Source organism: Danio rerio, chromosome 23 (assembly GCF_052040795.2).
Source record: "Danio rerio strain M-AB ecotype USA chromosome 23, GRCz13ab, whole genome shotgun sequence".
In the NCBI taxonomy this organism is placed as follows: Eukaryota; Metazoa; Chordata; class Actinopteri; order Cypriniformes; family Danionidae; genus Danio; species Danio rerio.
This window is the reverse complement of record NC_141043.1, coordinates 45760001-45773844: the sequence shown is the minus strand read 5'-3', so window position 1 is coordinate 45773844 and position 13844 is coordinate 45760001. Positions and strand designations below refer to the sequence as shown.

The window sequence follows — 13844 nt, the reverse complement described above, 5'->3', positions numbered from 1 at the left end:
ATATACATTGTAAATATAGAATAGTTTATTTTTCTTTATTGTTATTTTGTCACTTTCACCTGTTTTGCTGGATTTTTGTTTTCACTTTGTGTAAATAAATCACTCTTCACTTTCACCAGCAGCTTCTGTGACACTTTTTTGCCTCCATCCACCCGGTCAATCGTAACAGTGGTTGCCAGTACTTTGCCGTTAAAAACACGGTACAAACCGTAAAAGTAATTTTTCATTTTTACGGTAAATTACCGTATTTTATTAATTTATCGAGGTAATATGTTTGTATTTTGAATGAGAAACATCTACACATCTTTTGTTACACAGTTAGACACGTTAGCACACCCACATGCAGGTGGTGATGAGGAAGTTACATAATGAGCCAATGCTCATCACAATCAACTTTTCCCACAAGCAGGAAAGAGTATCAGCATATAGAAGGTGCTCAGTGTCATCTACACAGCTACTAAACACCAGTATGGTAACACGCATAAAATTAAAGTCATGAAATAAACATTATCAACAATAGATGTAACATAAATCTCTAATGTACAAAACTGATGGGGAAACAACTAAAAAGATCAACATTGATGTCAACCAAATGCATAAAAAGTTATGTGCCATGCAGGGAATTCTGGGAAAGTCAATTTACGGTTATTCCCTGTATATATTAAGGAAACATATCGTTAACCAGGTTACGGATTTGTACTGTAGCATTTTTACAGTTTTTTACCGTTGAAATCACGGCCATTTTTTACAGTGTATCTTGTCTGACGTTCTCATCCAGGAAATTTTCTGGATGCCACTACTATCTAATGAATCCCTATTATAATGTTATTTGTTATTTTTATTCAATTATTTCTTTTCCTAATAAACTGACCTACACTATTCTTATAGCCGGGCATGCCCTTGTCTGTGAAACAGCAAGATAGCAGTGGTGGAACTAATTACAATCTCGGGTTTATTTAGTCCACTACTAAATAAAAACGTCCAAGTTTTATCCCCGAGAATGTCCCAAAAGCCTCTTACACACCCATCAACTGAGTACTTTAACTCTGGGTGGAGGAGGAGGTACACCCCTCAACTACTGTTATACGTATCAGTATCATTATAGGTGTACCGCAAAATGCACCAGCTCCACACAAATCTACCACAAAATTCTGTGAATCCACCGGCGCCTTTCATTCACGTCTGAATGAAAACCCAACCGTGTTCCGTTTCTACCCACTACTTCACAGACAATCCCTAGTCTATAATTTAAAAAAAAATCTTTCTACCTTTCTTGTTGATTGATCAATGGTGTTACCAGTAAACAAGTGCCACACGTCCTCCACCAAAACTGTAGGGGTAGTTTACAGTTTGACCCAATGACCAGTCTGGTAGATGAGAAAGAGCCGGAGTCAGAGATTTAAATAAATAAATCAAGTTTACTAAAGATAGCTTGCAGTTACATCAGCAGAAGCCAGCTGAAAACACTCGCAATGAATTCCTAGGCCACTCCCAAAAAAGGGAATGAAAGACTTGGGCTTGCGGAAGTGTCCGTTCTCATCCAGGAAATTTTCTGGGTTAAAGTTATGCGCAGTGGGTAGCAATGTTACCTCACAGCAAGAAGGTCGCTGGTTTGAGGCACAGCTGGGTCAGTTGGCGTTTCTGTGTGGAGTTTTCAAAGACGTGCTTTAGGTGAATCTTGTAGGCTAAATTGTCCGTAGTGGACGTATGTGAATGTGTGTGTATGGGTGTTTCCCAAAACATATGCTGGATAAATTGGCAGTTTATTTCACTATGGCAGCCGCAGATTAGTAAAGGTACTAAGCTGAAATAATTGACTGAAAATAAGTATAAATTTCTTATAAATAGGTTGTTCCAGTCACATACTGTACATTAAATGTTGAAATATCTATTACATTTGCTACTGCTTATATTATTTCACCATCTGTACGCCAATATAAGTAGTGAATATGAGTGTCAGTGGGTGTGGTAATGTGGGCTGGTGTGGCTACAGTGCCAGGGCTGATCTTTTTGTGCCAGTCCGCCCCTGAAGCAGGCAAAGTTGGACATTAAGTTACATGTTGAAATAAACAGACAGTAGAATGAAACTTCTGTTGATCTCAACAGGACCTCTCAGGATAAATAAGGGAAATAATATAATGAAAACAGTACATAGAGAAACCTAACAGAAGACTATGACACGGTTCTTCCTGATTGCTTTCTCTTCTTACAGCTTGAGCAAGCTCTGAAACCAGCTGAACCCTTATGAAAAGGTGATGAGATAAAGAGGGGAAAAAGAACATTAATAGCTCGTTTACAATGACTGGTACAGTATGGTACGGGTCACCTTTATCAGGCTTGCGTTTCCACCACAAAGGGTATCCTTTTTGGTGGGTGTGGTGTATGACAAAGTTTAAGTCGACGTCATGCTCACTCGAATAAATGTCTACAGTAAGGCTGTACGGGTCGTTCACATCATAATGAGCAGCACTTCTCACAAAACAGACGCTTTATACACATAAATACTTGTTTATAAATGTTTATTACTAACTTTTCTATGAACAGGAGTTGATTATAACTGCAGATCAATGACAGTGCAAAATAGGCTAACAGTTACTTTAAACGTCTGAAACTATATAAAGTAAATACATAAATGCAACATATATGAACACATACAGCCCCTTACGGTCTCCGATATATTATTAATTACAGAAAAACTACAAAGATCATACATTTAGTACTTATTTGAGTTCAAAAACACGCAATATAGCCCACAGTCAGCGCAAACCTGTCATCTGTGTCTGTAATCTTCAGAAGCACATGCAAACTCTGTTTGAAAGTCATTTTGTCATTCCCAGTTCATAATAGTCCAAAAGGTGAAGATAATCATGGCAGTTTGCCGGCAGCTAGCTCTCTGCAACTCTCACATGGTCGCCCACTGAAGCTAAGCAGGGCTGCGCCCGGTCAGTACCTGGATGGGAGACCACATGGGAAAGCAAGGTTGCTGCCGGAAGTGGTGTTAGTGAGGCCAGCAGGGGGTGCCCAACCTGCGGTCTGTGTGGGTTCTAATGCTCCAGTATAGTGACGGGGACTCTATACTGCTCAGTGAGCGCCGTCTTTCGGATGAGACGTTAAACCGAGGTCCCGACTCTCTGTGGTTGTTAAAAATCCCAGGATGTCCTTTGAAAAAAGAGTAGGGGTTTAACCCCGGCATCCTGGTCAAATCTGCCCACTGGCCTTTGTCGATCATGGTCTCCTAACCATCCCCATATTCCAATTGGCTTCATCGCTGTCTCCTCTCCACCAATCAGCTGGTGTGTGATGTGTGGTCTGGTGCAAAATGGCTGCCGTCGCGTCAGTGTGGATGCTGCACACTGGTGGTTGATGAGGAGATCCCCCCATTGTGTGTAAAGCGCTTTGAGTGCCCAGAAAAGCGCTATATAAATTTAAGGAATTATTATTATTATTATTTAGTTTGTTCATGATTCAGGTTGTTAAACACTTTTGCTCCTGTGTTTTGCCGGGTGTCTCCTTTTTTCCCTTGCTTGCCCTTTTCTTTCTGAATGGATCAGATGACGGAGACACTTCAACAATCACGTAACGTTACACGTTATTATCATCAGCTCAAGAAGTTTGTTATATTAAATATAGACACGATCGCGCGCTCGTGGAAGAAATCGAATACCGCTCGTACTTTTAGACAGGCTCGTAAAGCAACAACAGGACGCGGCAGATTTTGTTCTTCTTTGCATTGTGTCTGTTGATCAAGACGTCGACACAGTTTGTTTGAGCCCGGGTCATCCATGGCTGGTTATTTTATGCATATAGTAACGTTATATCCATGTAATCTCTCAGCTTTGTATTAGAACATGGCGGATCCTTTGTTTACATTCTGTCTAGCTCCACGAGCTCGTGACGTATCTCTGTAACCAATCAGCATTCGGCTGCGTGTGTAGCTCCACCTTTTGGTACCCTTTCTCATTTTTGGGACCCTTTCGAAAGGGTGCCGAAAAAGTGGTATAGTATGGTTTGGTTCGGTACGCTTAATGACAGTGGAAATGGCCATAACATACAGTATTGTCCTCAAGCCATGGCTGGACAGGGGTACATAGATTGTACATTAAAATACACCAATGTCTTTATTGAGTTCATCACCACTACAAGGTTGAGATCATAAACTAATGCCAAACATGACGAAACGTAAAAAGTTATGTATGAACTCTACCTCACCAGGACATTATCAAACATTATCAGATTCAATCAGCCTCTCCAGCCGTTGGTTTATCAATGAGCTCAATAGTTCAATATTTTAAACATGGCGGTTCTTTTGTTTTCATTCTGGCTTGTTGCGTAAGCGAATGACGTATCTCTATAAACCAAAAGCGTTCAGCTGCACGTTTAGCTCCTCCTTGTGGGGGGGTGTTGGGTAGCGGTGGTGGTGATGGTGAGCTGCGCGCGACATACCTTAAAGCCTGGTTTATACTTCTGCATCAAGTGATCGGCGTGACCCACGGCGCATGCAACATGCGTAGCTGTGCATTTATAGCTGTGAGGTGTTAATGTTCCTCTGTGTCGAGTTTCTTCGCTGGTGTTTTGTTTTTTTTGTGGCACAAGTGGCTCAAACTTGCTCATTTTGAGGCAATAACTTTAACCATGAGGTAAAACACAAAACAAAACTTTCCATCTGGAGCTCCTTCATGCCACTTCACACTTGTAAACAATCGCTCCATCAGGCTCATGCGGCTCTCTGTCCTGCCCAGACTCGTCAGCGCTACCAATATGTGCTACACATCGTTGCAACATGTAGTTCAATTTTTTGAGAGGTGTGCATCAGCGACACTGACGGCGCAGGGCTATGCATCAATGCGTAGGCTGTGGCGTAGCATATGCATGCGCTTGATGCAGAAGTATATATCAGCCTTAAGAGTGGTGGGAGTGAGGTGCGTGCGACATACCTGAAGAGCTGGGAGGGATGCGATGGAGAGGCATGTGCGACATATTTAAAAACCGGGCAGGAGACGCGCGATTTCCTGGATATTATCATTCATTTGCTGGCATTTGGGAGTCTATGCATTTGCGGGAGACTCCCGGAACGTCCGGGAGACTTGGGATGTCTGCTGATATATGAAAAAAGGCAGACAGTGGCTTCTACTTCCTCAGCAAAAAAATGGTCCGAATATTTTTCATTTTTTGAGTGAACTATCCATTTAAACTGAATTAATTGGAAAAGAATGATGATCAAAATAGACACATTCAGATCAACAGACACTTTTAGATGATTGTAAATGTTTAGCAGAAGCTCCTTTAGAGATATTCCTTTCCTTGCGTTCATCGCCATTAATAATTCAAAGACAATAATAGTTAATAATGACAATAATAGTAATCGGCCATTGATAGTCAAAGTCAAAAACAATCCACAGAACACTTCAAATGAAAAGGTTTAATAACAATATTTTGCAACGGTTACGACTGAATTAGATACAAAATAAACGAAGTGAAAAAACAACATGATAATATTAATTCTACTTTAATTAATATGAGAAAAGGACGAATCATTTCCTTGACCATGTGACCTTTATTATCAGAATGATATAGATGAGCCAAAGTGCTCTTGGGTGTCTCAACGGCTGTGCTTTCATTGTTTTTCCTCTATATGTGATGACGTGATATGTTTCGGGTCATTCTTTGGTGTCTCTACTGCAGCAGATAAAGCTAAAATTTTGAGGATAGCGCAACACACTCAAGATTCCATCCATGTCCATGGGCTTTGCATCAGGTGGCAAGGAGAAACGAATCCTCTGTAGGAGAGCCGTGATGAACAAGAAGAGCTCCGTCCTTGCCAGTGTCTCACCCAGACAGACCCTCACCCCTGATGAGCAAACACTCAAATTAATCCAGCAACTTTTGCTTGTGCTCGAGGGGCTATTTATAAGTTTTCAGCCCAAAATGGTGATATCATGCACATACATAGTTTGTGTTGGGTATGTAGACGTGCAGCACATATCGAGTCTAAAGGCAAGCATGAACAAAAACAGCAATGGCAGAGTTCATAGTAGTGCTGATGCTACTCAAGCTAATTCAGCAAAGTGTAGATTTACTTCACCCACATTACAACAAACAAAATACAGTGCACACTGCAAATTCCAAATAGACACTTGTGCAGGGGAGGGCAAACTTGATCCTCAAGGGCCGGTGTCCCTGCAGAGTTTTGTTCCAACACTAGTAAAACACACCTGAACAAGCTAATCAGTGTCCTCAAGATCACTAGAATCGGTCCCACTTTATATTAAGTGGCCTTAACTAATATGTACTTGCACAGGAATTAATAGTTTGTTACAATGTACTTATTGTGTAAATACATGTATTTACTGTGTACTTATGCTTGATTAAATACCTGTATGTAATTACATCTGTAATTAACTTCTGTAATTACATTTGTAAATACACTGCTGACCATTCCCTACACCTTAACCCACCCTTAAACCTACCCATACCACCAAACCTGTCCATAACCCAACCTCTATCCCAACTCAAGAGCACCACAAGTGTTCTCAAATACATTATGAACACAGTAAGTACATTGTATTTATTTTTTGATGCAACTACATAGTAGTTAAGGACACTTAATATAAAGTGGGACCCTAGAATCTATAAGCAGGTATGTTTGATTAGAGTAGGAGCTAAACTGTGCAGGACACTGGCCCTCCAGGACCGAGTTTGCCCACCCCTGCACTAGTGTCTAATGCATGTCTATGTATTCTATGTCTTGGATTAGATTATTGAACTCATGTATCAATGTTGTGTACACATAAAAACTTTGCGTACGCCAGGTTATATGCTTACGTTTAGATTTACTAACGATGAAATTAACGTGAGAATGTGCGTTGGTCCATGCCAACTTCATGTCTGCCACACGTGTATTTCTTGTGTGTGTTTGTTTTATTTCCATTGGCAACTTCTAGAGGCAATTATGTTAAATTGCACACTACAAAGTATCGCACCAACACAAGTGAAAAAACATAGCTATTCATTTATAATTGATAAAACGAGTAAACTGACACAATTTTTTGGACCAATTGTGTGATTTAGAACATATAAAAGCATTTGCAAATGTATACAACCCTTAGTCTATGGCAGTTGGAGTGTTGGCCTTATTAGAGGACATTGTCAATGGTCGAATGCGAAGGGAAAGCATTTTTTAGGGATCATAGTGATTGTCTGGTCCATGATGATGACTGGGTTATTATCCGTTTCAAATTTCCAAGAGCTATCCTCTTTGAGCTCTGTGCTGAGTTGGGTCCAAATTTGGAAGGAGAGACAGCGAGGAGGCTCCAAGGTGGCAGGGCGTAATTATTTAACTGCATATAAGGAGACCGTGGTTATTAACCCTAAAGAAGTGGCTGTTAACCCTCCTCAACAACCCACAAACTGACCAAGAGCCCAGATACAATGATGCCCATTCTCGCACTCGGTAAGTTGTAGATCGGGAGATTGGGCAGCTGAAATGCGGGTGGTGCTGCCTTGATAAGAGCGGAGGGGTGCTGCTATATTGCCCTAACAAACTGTTCCTCTAATACAGAAGCCACAGCCATATCACCCTGCAGCCCAAGACCGGCTACTCACTGAAGCTAAGCAGACCTGAGCCTGGTCAGTACCTGGATGGGAGGCCATTAGGGAACACTAGGTTGCTGTCGGAAGGGGTGTTGGTGAGGCCAGCAGGGGCGCTCAACCTGTGGTCTGTGTCCTAATGCCCCAGTAAAAGTGAAGGGGACATCATACTGTCAGTGGGCGCCGTCTTTCAGATGAGACGTTAAACCGAGGTCCTTACTCTCTGTGGTCATTAAAAATCCCATGGCACTTCTCGTGAAAGAGCAGGGGTGTAACCCCAGTGTCCTGGCCAAAGTCCCTCTATCGGCCCTTACGATTATGGCCTCCCATTCATCCCCTTCCACCGAATTGGCTCTATCACTGTCTCTCCACTCCACTAATAGCTGGTGTGTGGTGACAGCACTGGCGCCGTTGTCCTGTGGCTGCAGTCGGATCATCCAAGTGGATGCTGCACACTGGTGGTGGTTGTGTGGACCGTACCCAAGTTCGATTGTTCCCCCTTGCCACCTCCTCAAGATGTGGGTGGTTGGGGTGGGGGGGTTTGTGTCCTAGTAGGTTGAAAACCCCTAAACTATGGGCTACAGGGCAGACTCTGCTCTTCTTCTTGGCTTTGTGGCTGTTCATCAAGACGACGACAAGGTTTGTTTGAGCTCGGGTCGACCATGACTTGTTATTATATGTCCCTGCTGTAAAATCCAGCTTAAACCAGCCTAGGCTGGTTGGCTGGTTTTAGCTGGTTGACCAGCCTGGTTTTAGAGGGGTTTTGGCCATTTCCAGGCTGGTTTCCAGTCATTTCCAGCCTGGTCTTAGCTGGTCAGGCTGGAAAATGACCAGCCAAATCCAGCTAAAACCAGCTTGACCAGCCTGGTTTAAGCTGGATATAGCTGGTTTTGGCTGGACTCCCAGCTTGGCTAGGCTGGTCAAGCTGGTTTTAGCTGATCATCTCCCAGCCTGACCAGCTAAGATCAGGCTGGAAATAGCTGGAAACCAGCCTGGAAGTGGCCAAAACCCCTCTAAAACCAGCTTGGTCGACCAGCTTAAACCAGCCAACCAGCCTAGGCTGGTTGAAGCTGGATTTTTCAGCAGGGTATATATTATTGCGATGTAATGTCTCGGCTGTGTTTTTAAAATCTAAATCCTTTTATTTTATGCTGCTGCTTTTGTAAGCTCTGGTGACGTGTCTCTGTAAACCAATAGCATTCAGCTGCGCATGTAGCTCCACCTAGGAATTTGGACATTCTATAGCCGCCATTTTGTAATGGTCACGCTGGAAGTAGTAAGTCATCCGGGTACTTCTCGCATACTGATTGTCAAATTGTATGAATTCGGACATACTACTCTGATTGCATACTGATTTTAGTGTACTATGAAGTATAGAAGTATGCGGTTTCGGACACAGCCCTAGATTACACGTGGGATAACTGGTGAATGGTGAGTTAGCTAACAGCCACTTATGCCGTACTCACACTAGGTACAGTTGCCTCGAACCGGGCCAAAGCCGCTTGTTCCCCCTCCCGTCTCCCCCGACGGCCCGCGCTCACACCACAGACAGGCTTCGGCGCGCTTACGTCATCGCTGCTGCGCTGTTCAGTGAGAAGCGCTCTCTCACTCAGCAGCACAGTGGAGATTTCTCTAGTTATATCGTTTCAGTCAATTGATATGCCGTCAAGTATTTCGCCAAACAGTCCTTAGGGATGCGATGACACGCAGTCAAGTATTTCTCCGAACAGATCCGCCACTTTTGGCGCTCATAAACAATCATAAAGCTCTCGTGCTGCAGGGATGAGGAGGTCTGCTGAAGCCGCGCAGCTGTCGTGCAGTGAGGGGTTTGCGTCTTAACAGTCCCTCAAAGTCACGTCTCGCTTTCAAAGCCCAAGTGAACCGCGCTCACACTTCTCAAACGATCCAGGAAACGGGCCTGGGCACGGTACGGATGGCATAGTGTGAGTAGGCTCTTACATTGTTTACAATGTTTTTCATTTTTGACTACACCACTGTCATGTAAATGTAACTTAAATCTGTAAAATAAAATGATTAATAAATAAATCTGTTAAAATTACTTTCACAAACCGCTGACTCACCCAGGGAAAATGGAATGAAAGACTCATGCTTGCTGAATTGTCCGCTCTCATCCAGGAAATTCTCTGGGTTAAATGTGTCGGGATGCTTCCAGTTTTCCTTATTGCTGAAAATTGCTGTGAGGTTTACTATGATTGTAGTTCCCTGTATGAGGAAAGTTTAACAGAGTTGAGTCAAGAGAATTGCTTCGTTTTGAAAGGTACAATATAAACGCAGAAAGCCAGAGGAGGTGTGGGTTTTTACTATTCATTAAATAGCTTCATTCACTCAAGCTCCATTCATTACCCGAGGAAGGTCGTATCCTTGTAGTTTTGTGGGCTGAATTGTTTCATGAATCAACCCAAAAGGTGCAAGGTTCGCACATCGCTGAATCTCGTGAACAGTGGCGAGTGTGTACGGTAGTCTGTCACGGTCTTCCATACTGGGCAAGCGGTCATAACCCAGAACCTGAACAATCTCCTTATGGCATCTCTCTGTGTTGTGAGACAAATGTTTAGGGGGAAAAAGTTAGGACTTTGTAAGTGCAAATGTGCTCCTAATGTTTGTTTTATTGTGAACCGAATAACATTCTCTGTAGACTCTTTTTCTGCAACCAAAAATTTAAATTTCCATAAAGTTACAGGGAGGGTTTTGTGATAACCTAAATGAGAATGTTCTGAATACGTACTTCTAACCTAGAAGAAACATTCCTCTTAGACGCTGGTCTAAATTAGCATCTAAGCTAAAACAAATGATCATGACATCCCTTAGCTAATATGTTCAGACAACTGTGGTGAAACCTAAAGTAAGATTTTTAGCTAAGTGTAACAACTTAGACAGAATCCAGTCATTAAAATGAATCTTGTCTGCAGTTTATGGTTTGCTTTAGTACCTTGTACGTCTGGGTTTTGTATTAAGAAGAGGAGTCCCCATCTGAAAGTGGTCGCTGTGCTGTCAGATCCAGCCACAAACAGGTCAGTTGTTGAACCAATCAGGTTTTCATCATGAAAAGTGGAGTCTTTGTTGGACTTTTGCTGTTTCAGATAGAACAAAGCTGTCAGTTTACAGTAACTACAATTAAATTAATACATATAAGAAGAAGCCTTCTTTCATGATCTCACTTTCTCCATCTCCAGCAGATAGGCATCGATGTAGTCTCGTGGACTGCCTGGATCCAGAGTTTTTTTGTGTTCTTTAACTTCATGTTGAAAAAAACCTGATAACTCATCGGCGTTCTTCTTGATCTTCTGGTGTGGACCAGGGAAATGCTTGATAATGGGGGCGAAGTTGAAAATCTAAGACAGATAAAGCATTATGAGGTAACAGGCCTGTTGTATTCCAAGTTTTGATTTCCCACCACACATTTGTGGTTTATTGTTAGTGTAAGTAAATGTTTTAACTTGCAGTTAGGATACTCATGTCATCTTCCATTTTGTGTTTTAATTCAGGGGTTTTCAAACTGTGGGTCACACAGTAAACAAAGGTGGGTCACGCAACGTCACTTAGCTGACTGGAGCTATTTTTACATTGCGGTGAATCAAAACCAGTACGATTGACGGCAATAACTCAAAAACGTCTTACCCTAAAAATATCTAAAGTGTGTTTCCTACAAAAAGACAAAACTGGTTTTGGCCGGGAGAGCTCGCACAGAGCGGAGCTCTCAGTAAGGGACCGTCGGAAAAGTGCTTTTTTTTTTTTGCTCCGTCCTGCATGTTTTATTTTAAACACTACTAATTTTCTCTTGAGTGAAGTTTATGTATAAACAAATTTCGAGAGGATCACATGCTTATGATTGCTAGCGGCTGGATCCGCATTATCTAATTAACTACGCTCCAATCAGATGACTCCTAAACTACTATAAATACCCTAGGGTTAGTTCCACTGCTATCTTCGTTTTGAAGAGTCCCCCCTTCCTCCCCTACTCCTCCTTCTTAGACGGGTGACACGGTGGCCCAGTACGTAGCACTGTCGCCTCACAGCAAGAATGTCTCTGGTTCCTGGCTTTACCAAACTAGCAGACATTTCTGTGTGGAGTTTGCACTTCTCCCCATGCTCATGTGGGTTCCCCCCCGGGTTCCCCAGTTTCCTCCCACCGCCTAAAAACATGCAATTAAGTCAATTGAACAATCCAAATTGGCAACATAGACACGCTTCTAGTACGTAGTTAAATTCAAGAGCATTCACTTGCTACAGCAGGGGAGTTCTCGAGATCTACCTGAGCTCAAACTCCCCTCCCGCCTTGCAACGGGAGGGAGCCCTGGGCTCGAGGATCTCATGAGCTCAGGGCTCTCTCCCGGGACAGCATGCCAAACAAGCTTTTATAATTAATCATCAGCTAAGTGTGAACTCTTGAAATGAGCACAAACAGTTACTAAAGTAGTCGAATGCTTCATTATAGATCTGTGCATTCTTACATGAACACCTCTGTTATCAAAACAAAACACAATGAGAGATTCATTTGCTGCCCTTTACTAAATAACTTACTTTAATCAATATGCAAATACAATTAAAAATGAACTATTTTATAGCTTTATTTAATTTCTGTGTAGGCCATTGTTTTAATAGGCTAAACCTTTTATTTTATTGTCAATATTTTCTAATGTTTGCTATGTATTCTATCATTTGAAGCTATGTGTTGTCCCTTATCTTTTACATCCCAACGTTGACAGATTGCCAATCAATAAACAGCTATAGTGCTATCTGTTAGGTTTAACTTCACCTAATGTTATGGAAGGGCATAGATGTTATGGAAGTAATAGTAATGAAACTACCCCCATCAGTCCTTCCTCTAGCGAATGTGTAAATATTAGATCTATTCAGCTATAACGTTAATTGCATTGGCATATTTATCTGACGTTTTCCCAGCTTCGATCAAAAAGCTATTTAGTTTCTTATGACTATACACTAGCAGTGGCATTTACTGCGATGAGACGGGGCTTGATCATAATCAAGGGGCTTGATCAAAGGCTGATTGATCAAAATCAGCCAGCATCCCACAAAAAGCACTTCAAGCCTCATTTTGTGCATATCAAATCGCAAAATCCAAAAAGCCACACACCTTATATTTTTGACTGCTTTGAATGGATACATTTATTTTTACCCATTTTTCCATATTAAAATATCATGGTGGGTCTTGAGATTAAATTACTTGCCTAGGTGAGTCCCGGAATAAAAAAAGTTTGGGAATCCCTGTTTTAATTAATCACGAAAAGAAGTTAAAGAATTCAACTAAAGAGACTAATTTAACTCATACCATGCAAAATATGACAATGAAGTGACTGCAGGTCACATTCACCACCTAATAATGTTTTAGTAGGGATGTGTTGGTATTTAAATTCTGTATTTTCACATACAGTAGGTTGGCCTTGGCAAATAATGAATAGGTTACAACACTACATGAGGATGAATATATAAGCTGCATATACTGCATAATAAAGACAAAGCTATAAATTAGGAATTTGATTGTACCTGTCCTGCTGTTGATCCTGTAAGTATCATGCTTTTACCCAGGATTTCCAGAAAATGTTCAAAGCGTTTGTCATCGTAATCGAAACGATCGCCGAACACGATGGAGCAGATAACATTGGAAAAAGCATTCTGTAGGGCATGATGGGGATTCACTGATTTTCCTACAAAGAGAATTTCTTATTAAGTATTGTAAAATGCAAAAATAAGCATGAAGCTTTCGATATTCTACAACATTTTCTTGTCACAAATGTTTCAGAAAGTTCTCTTGGATTTTATTTGACATTTATAAGCACAGATGAGCATGTTTGGAGCCTCACACAATGTCATGTGCTCAAACGAAAAACATCAACAAACCTTTCTTTTTAAGCAATTCAGCAATCAGATATTGGCTTTCCTCTAACACACGACTTTCTACTGATTTCCTCCCCAGACCAAAGTTTCTGAGCGTGTGCAGAGCAAACCGTCTCTGCTGCCTCCAGGAGTGGTTAAATGTGACCATCACAATACCTAAAAAGGAGAAACAGACCTTCAAACCTGCACATCTTTAGCATAGTGATATGATTGCATTTTGCTCAACTCTACAGACTTCTATTTTAAAGTGTGCAAAAGGTATTTAGATTTTTGAAAATGATTCAGATCTATTCACTGAAAGGTTCTTTGTGGATACAAAAAATGGTTCTTTAACTCCATGTATGTAAACCATTTACTGGAAACTTTATTATAAAAAAAAG

General features: G+C 41.5%; 1 protein-coding gene across 6 annotated transcripts in view; it reads right to left on the bottom strand.

Moving 5' to 3' along the window:
- Positions 1 to 5403: 5403 nt before the first annotated feature.
- Positions 5404 to 13844, bottom strand: part of cyp2aa8 (cytochrome P450, family 2, subfamily AA, polypeptide 8) — an 11442-nt gene continuing 3001 nt past the window's right edge. For 2 of the 6 annotated variants that reach the window (XM_087305611.1, XM_087305612.1), the window contains 7 exons: positions 13468 to 13620; positions 13114 to 13274; positions 10767 to 10940; positions 10538 to 10679; positions 9952 to 10139; positions 9669 to 9810; positions 5404 to 5848 (listed from right to left, as the gene is read on the bottom strand). In XM_087305611.1, coding sequence (XP_087161737.1) covers positions 5658 to 5848; positions 9669 to 9810; positions 9952 to 10139; positions 10538 to 10679; positions 10767 to 10940; positions 13114 to 13274; positions 13468 to 13620 — 1151 coding nt within the window. In that variant the 3' untranslated portion in view covers positions 5404 to 5657. 6 annotated transcript variants of the gene reach the window in all.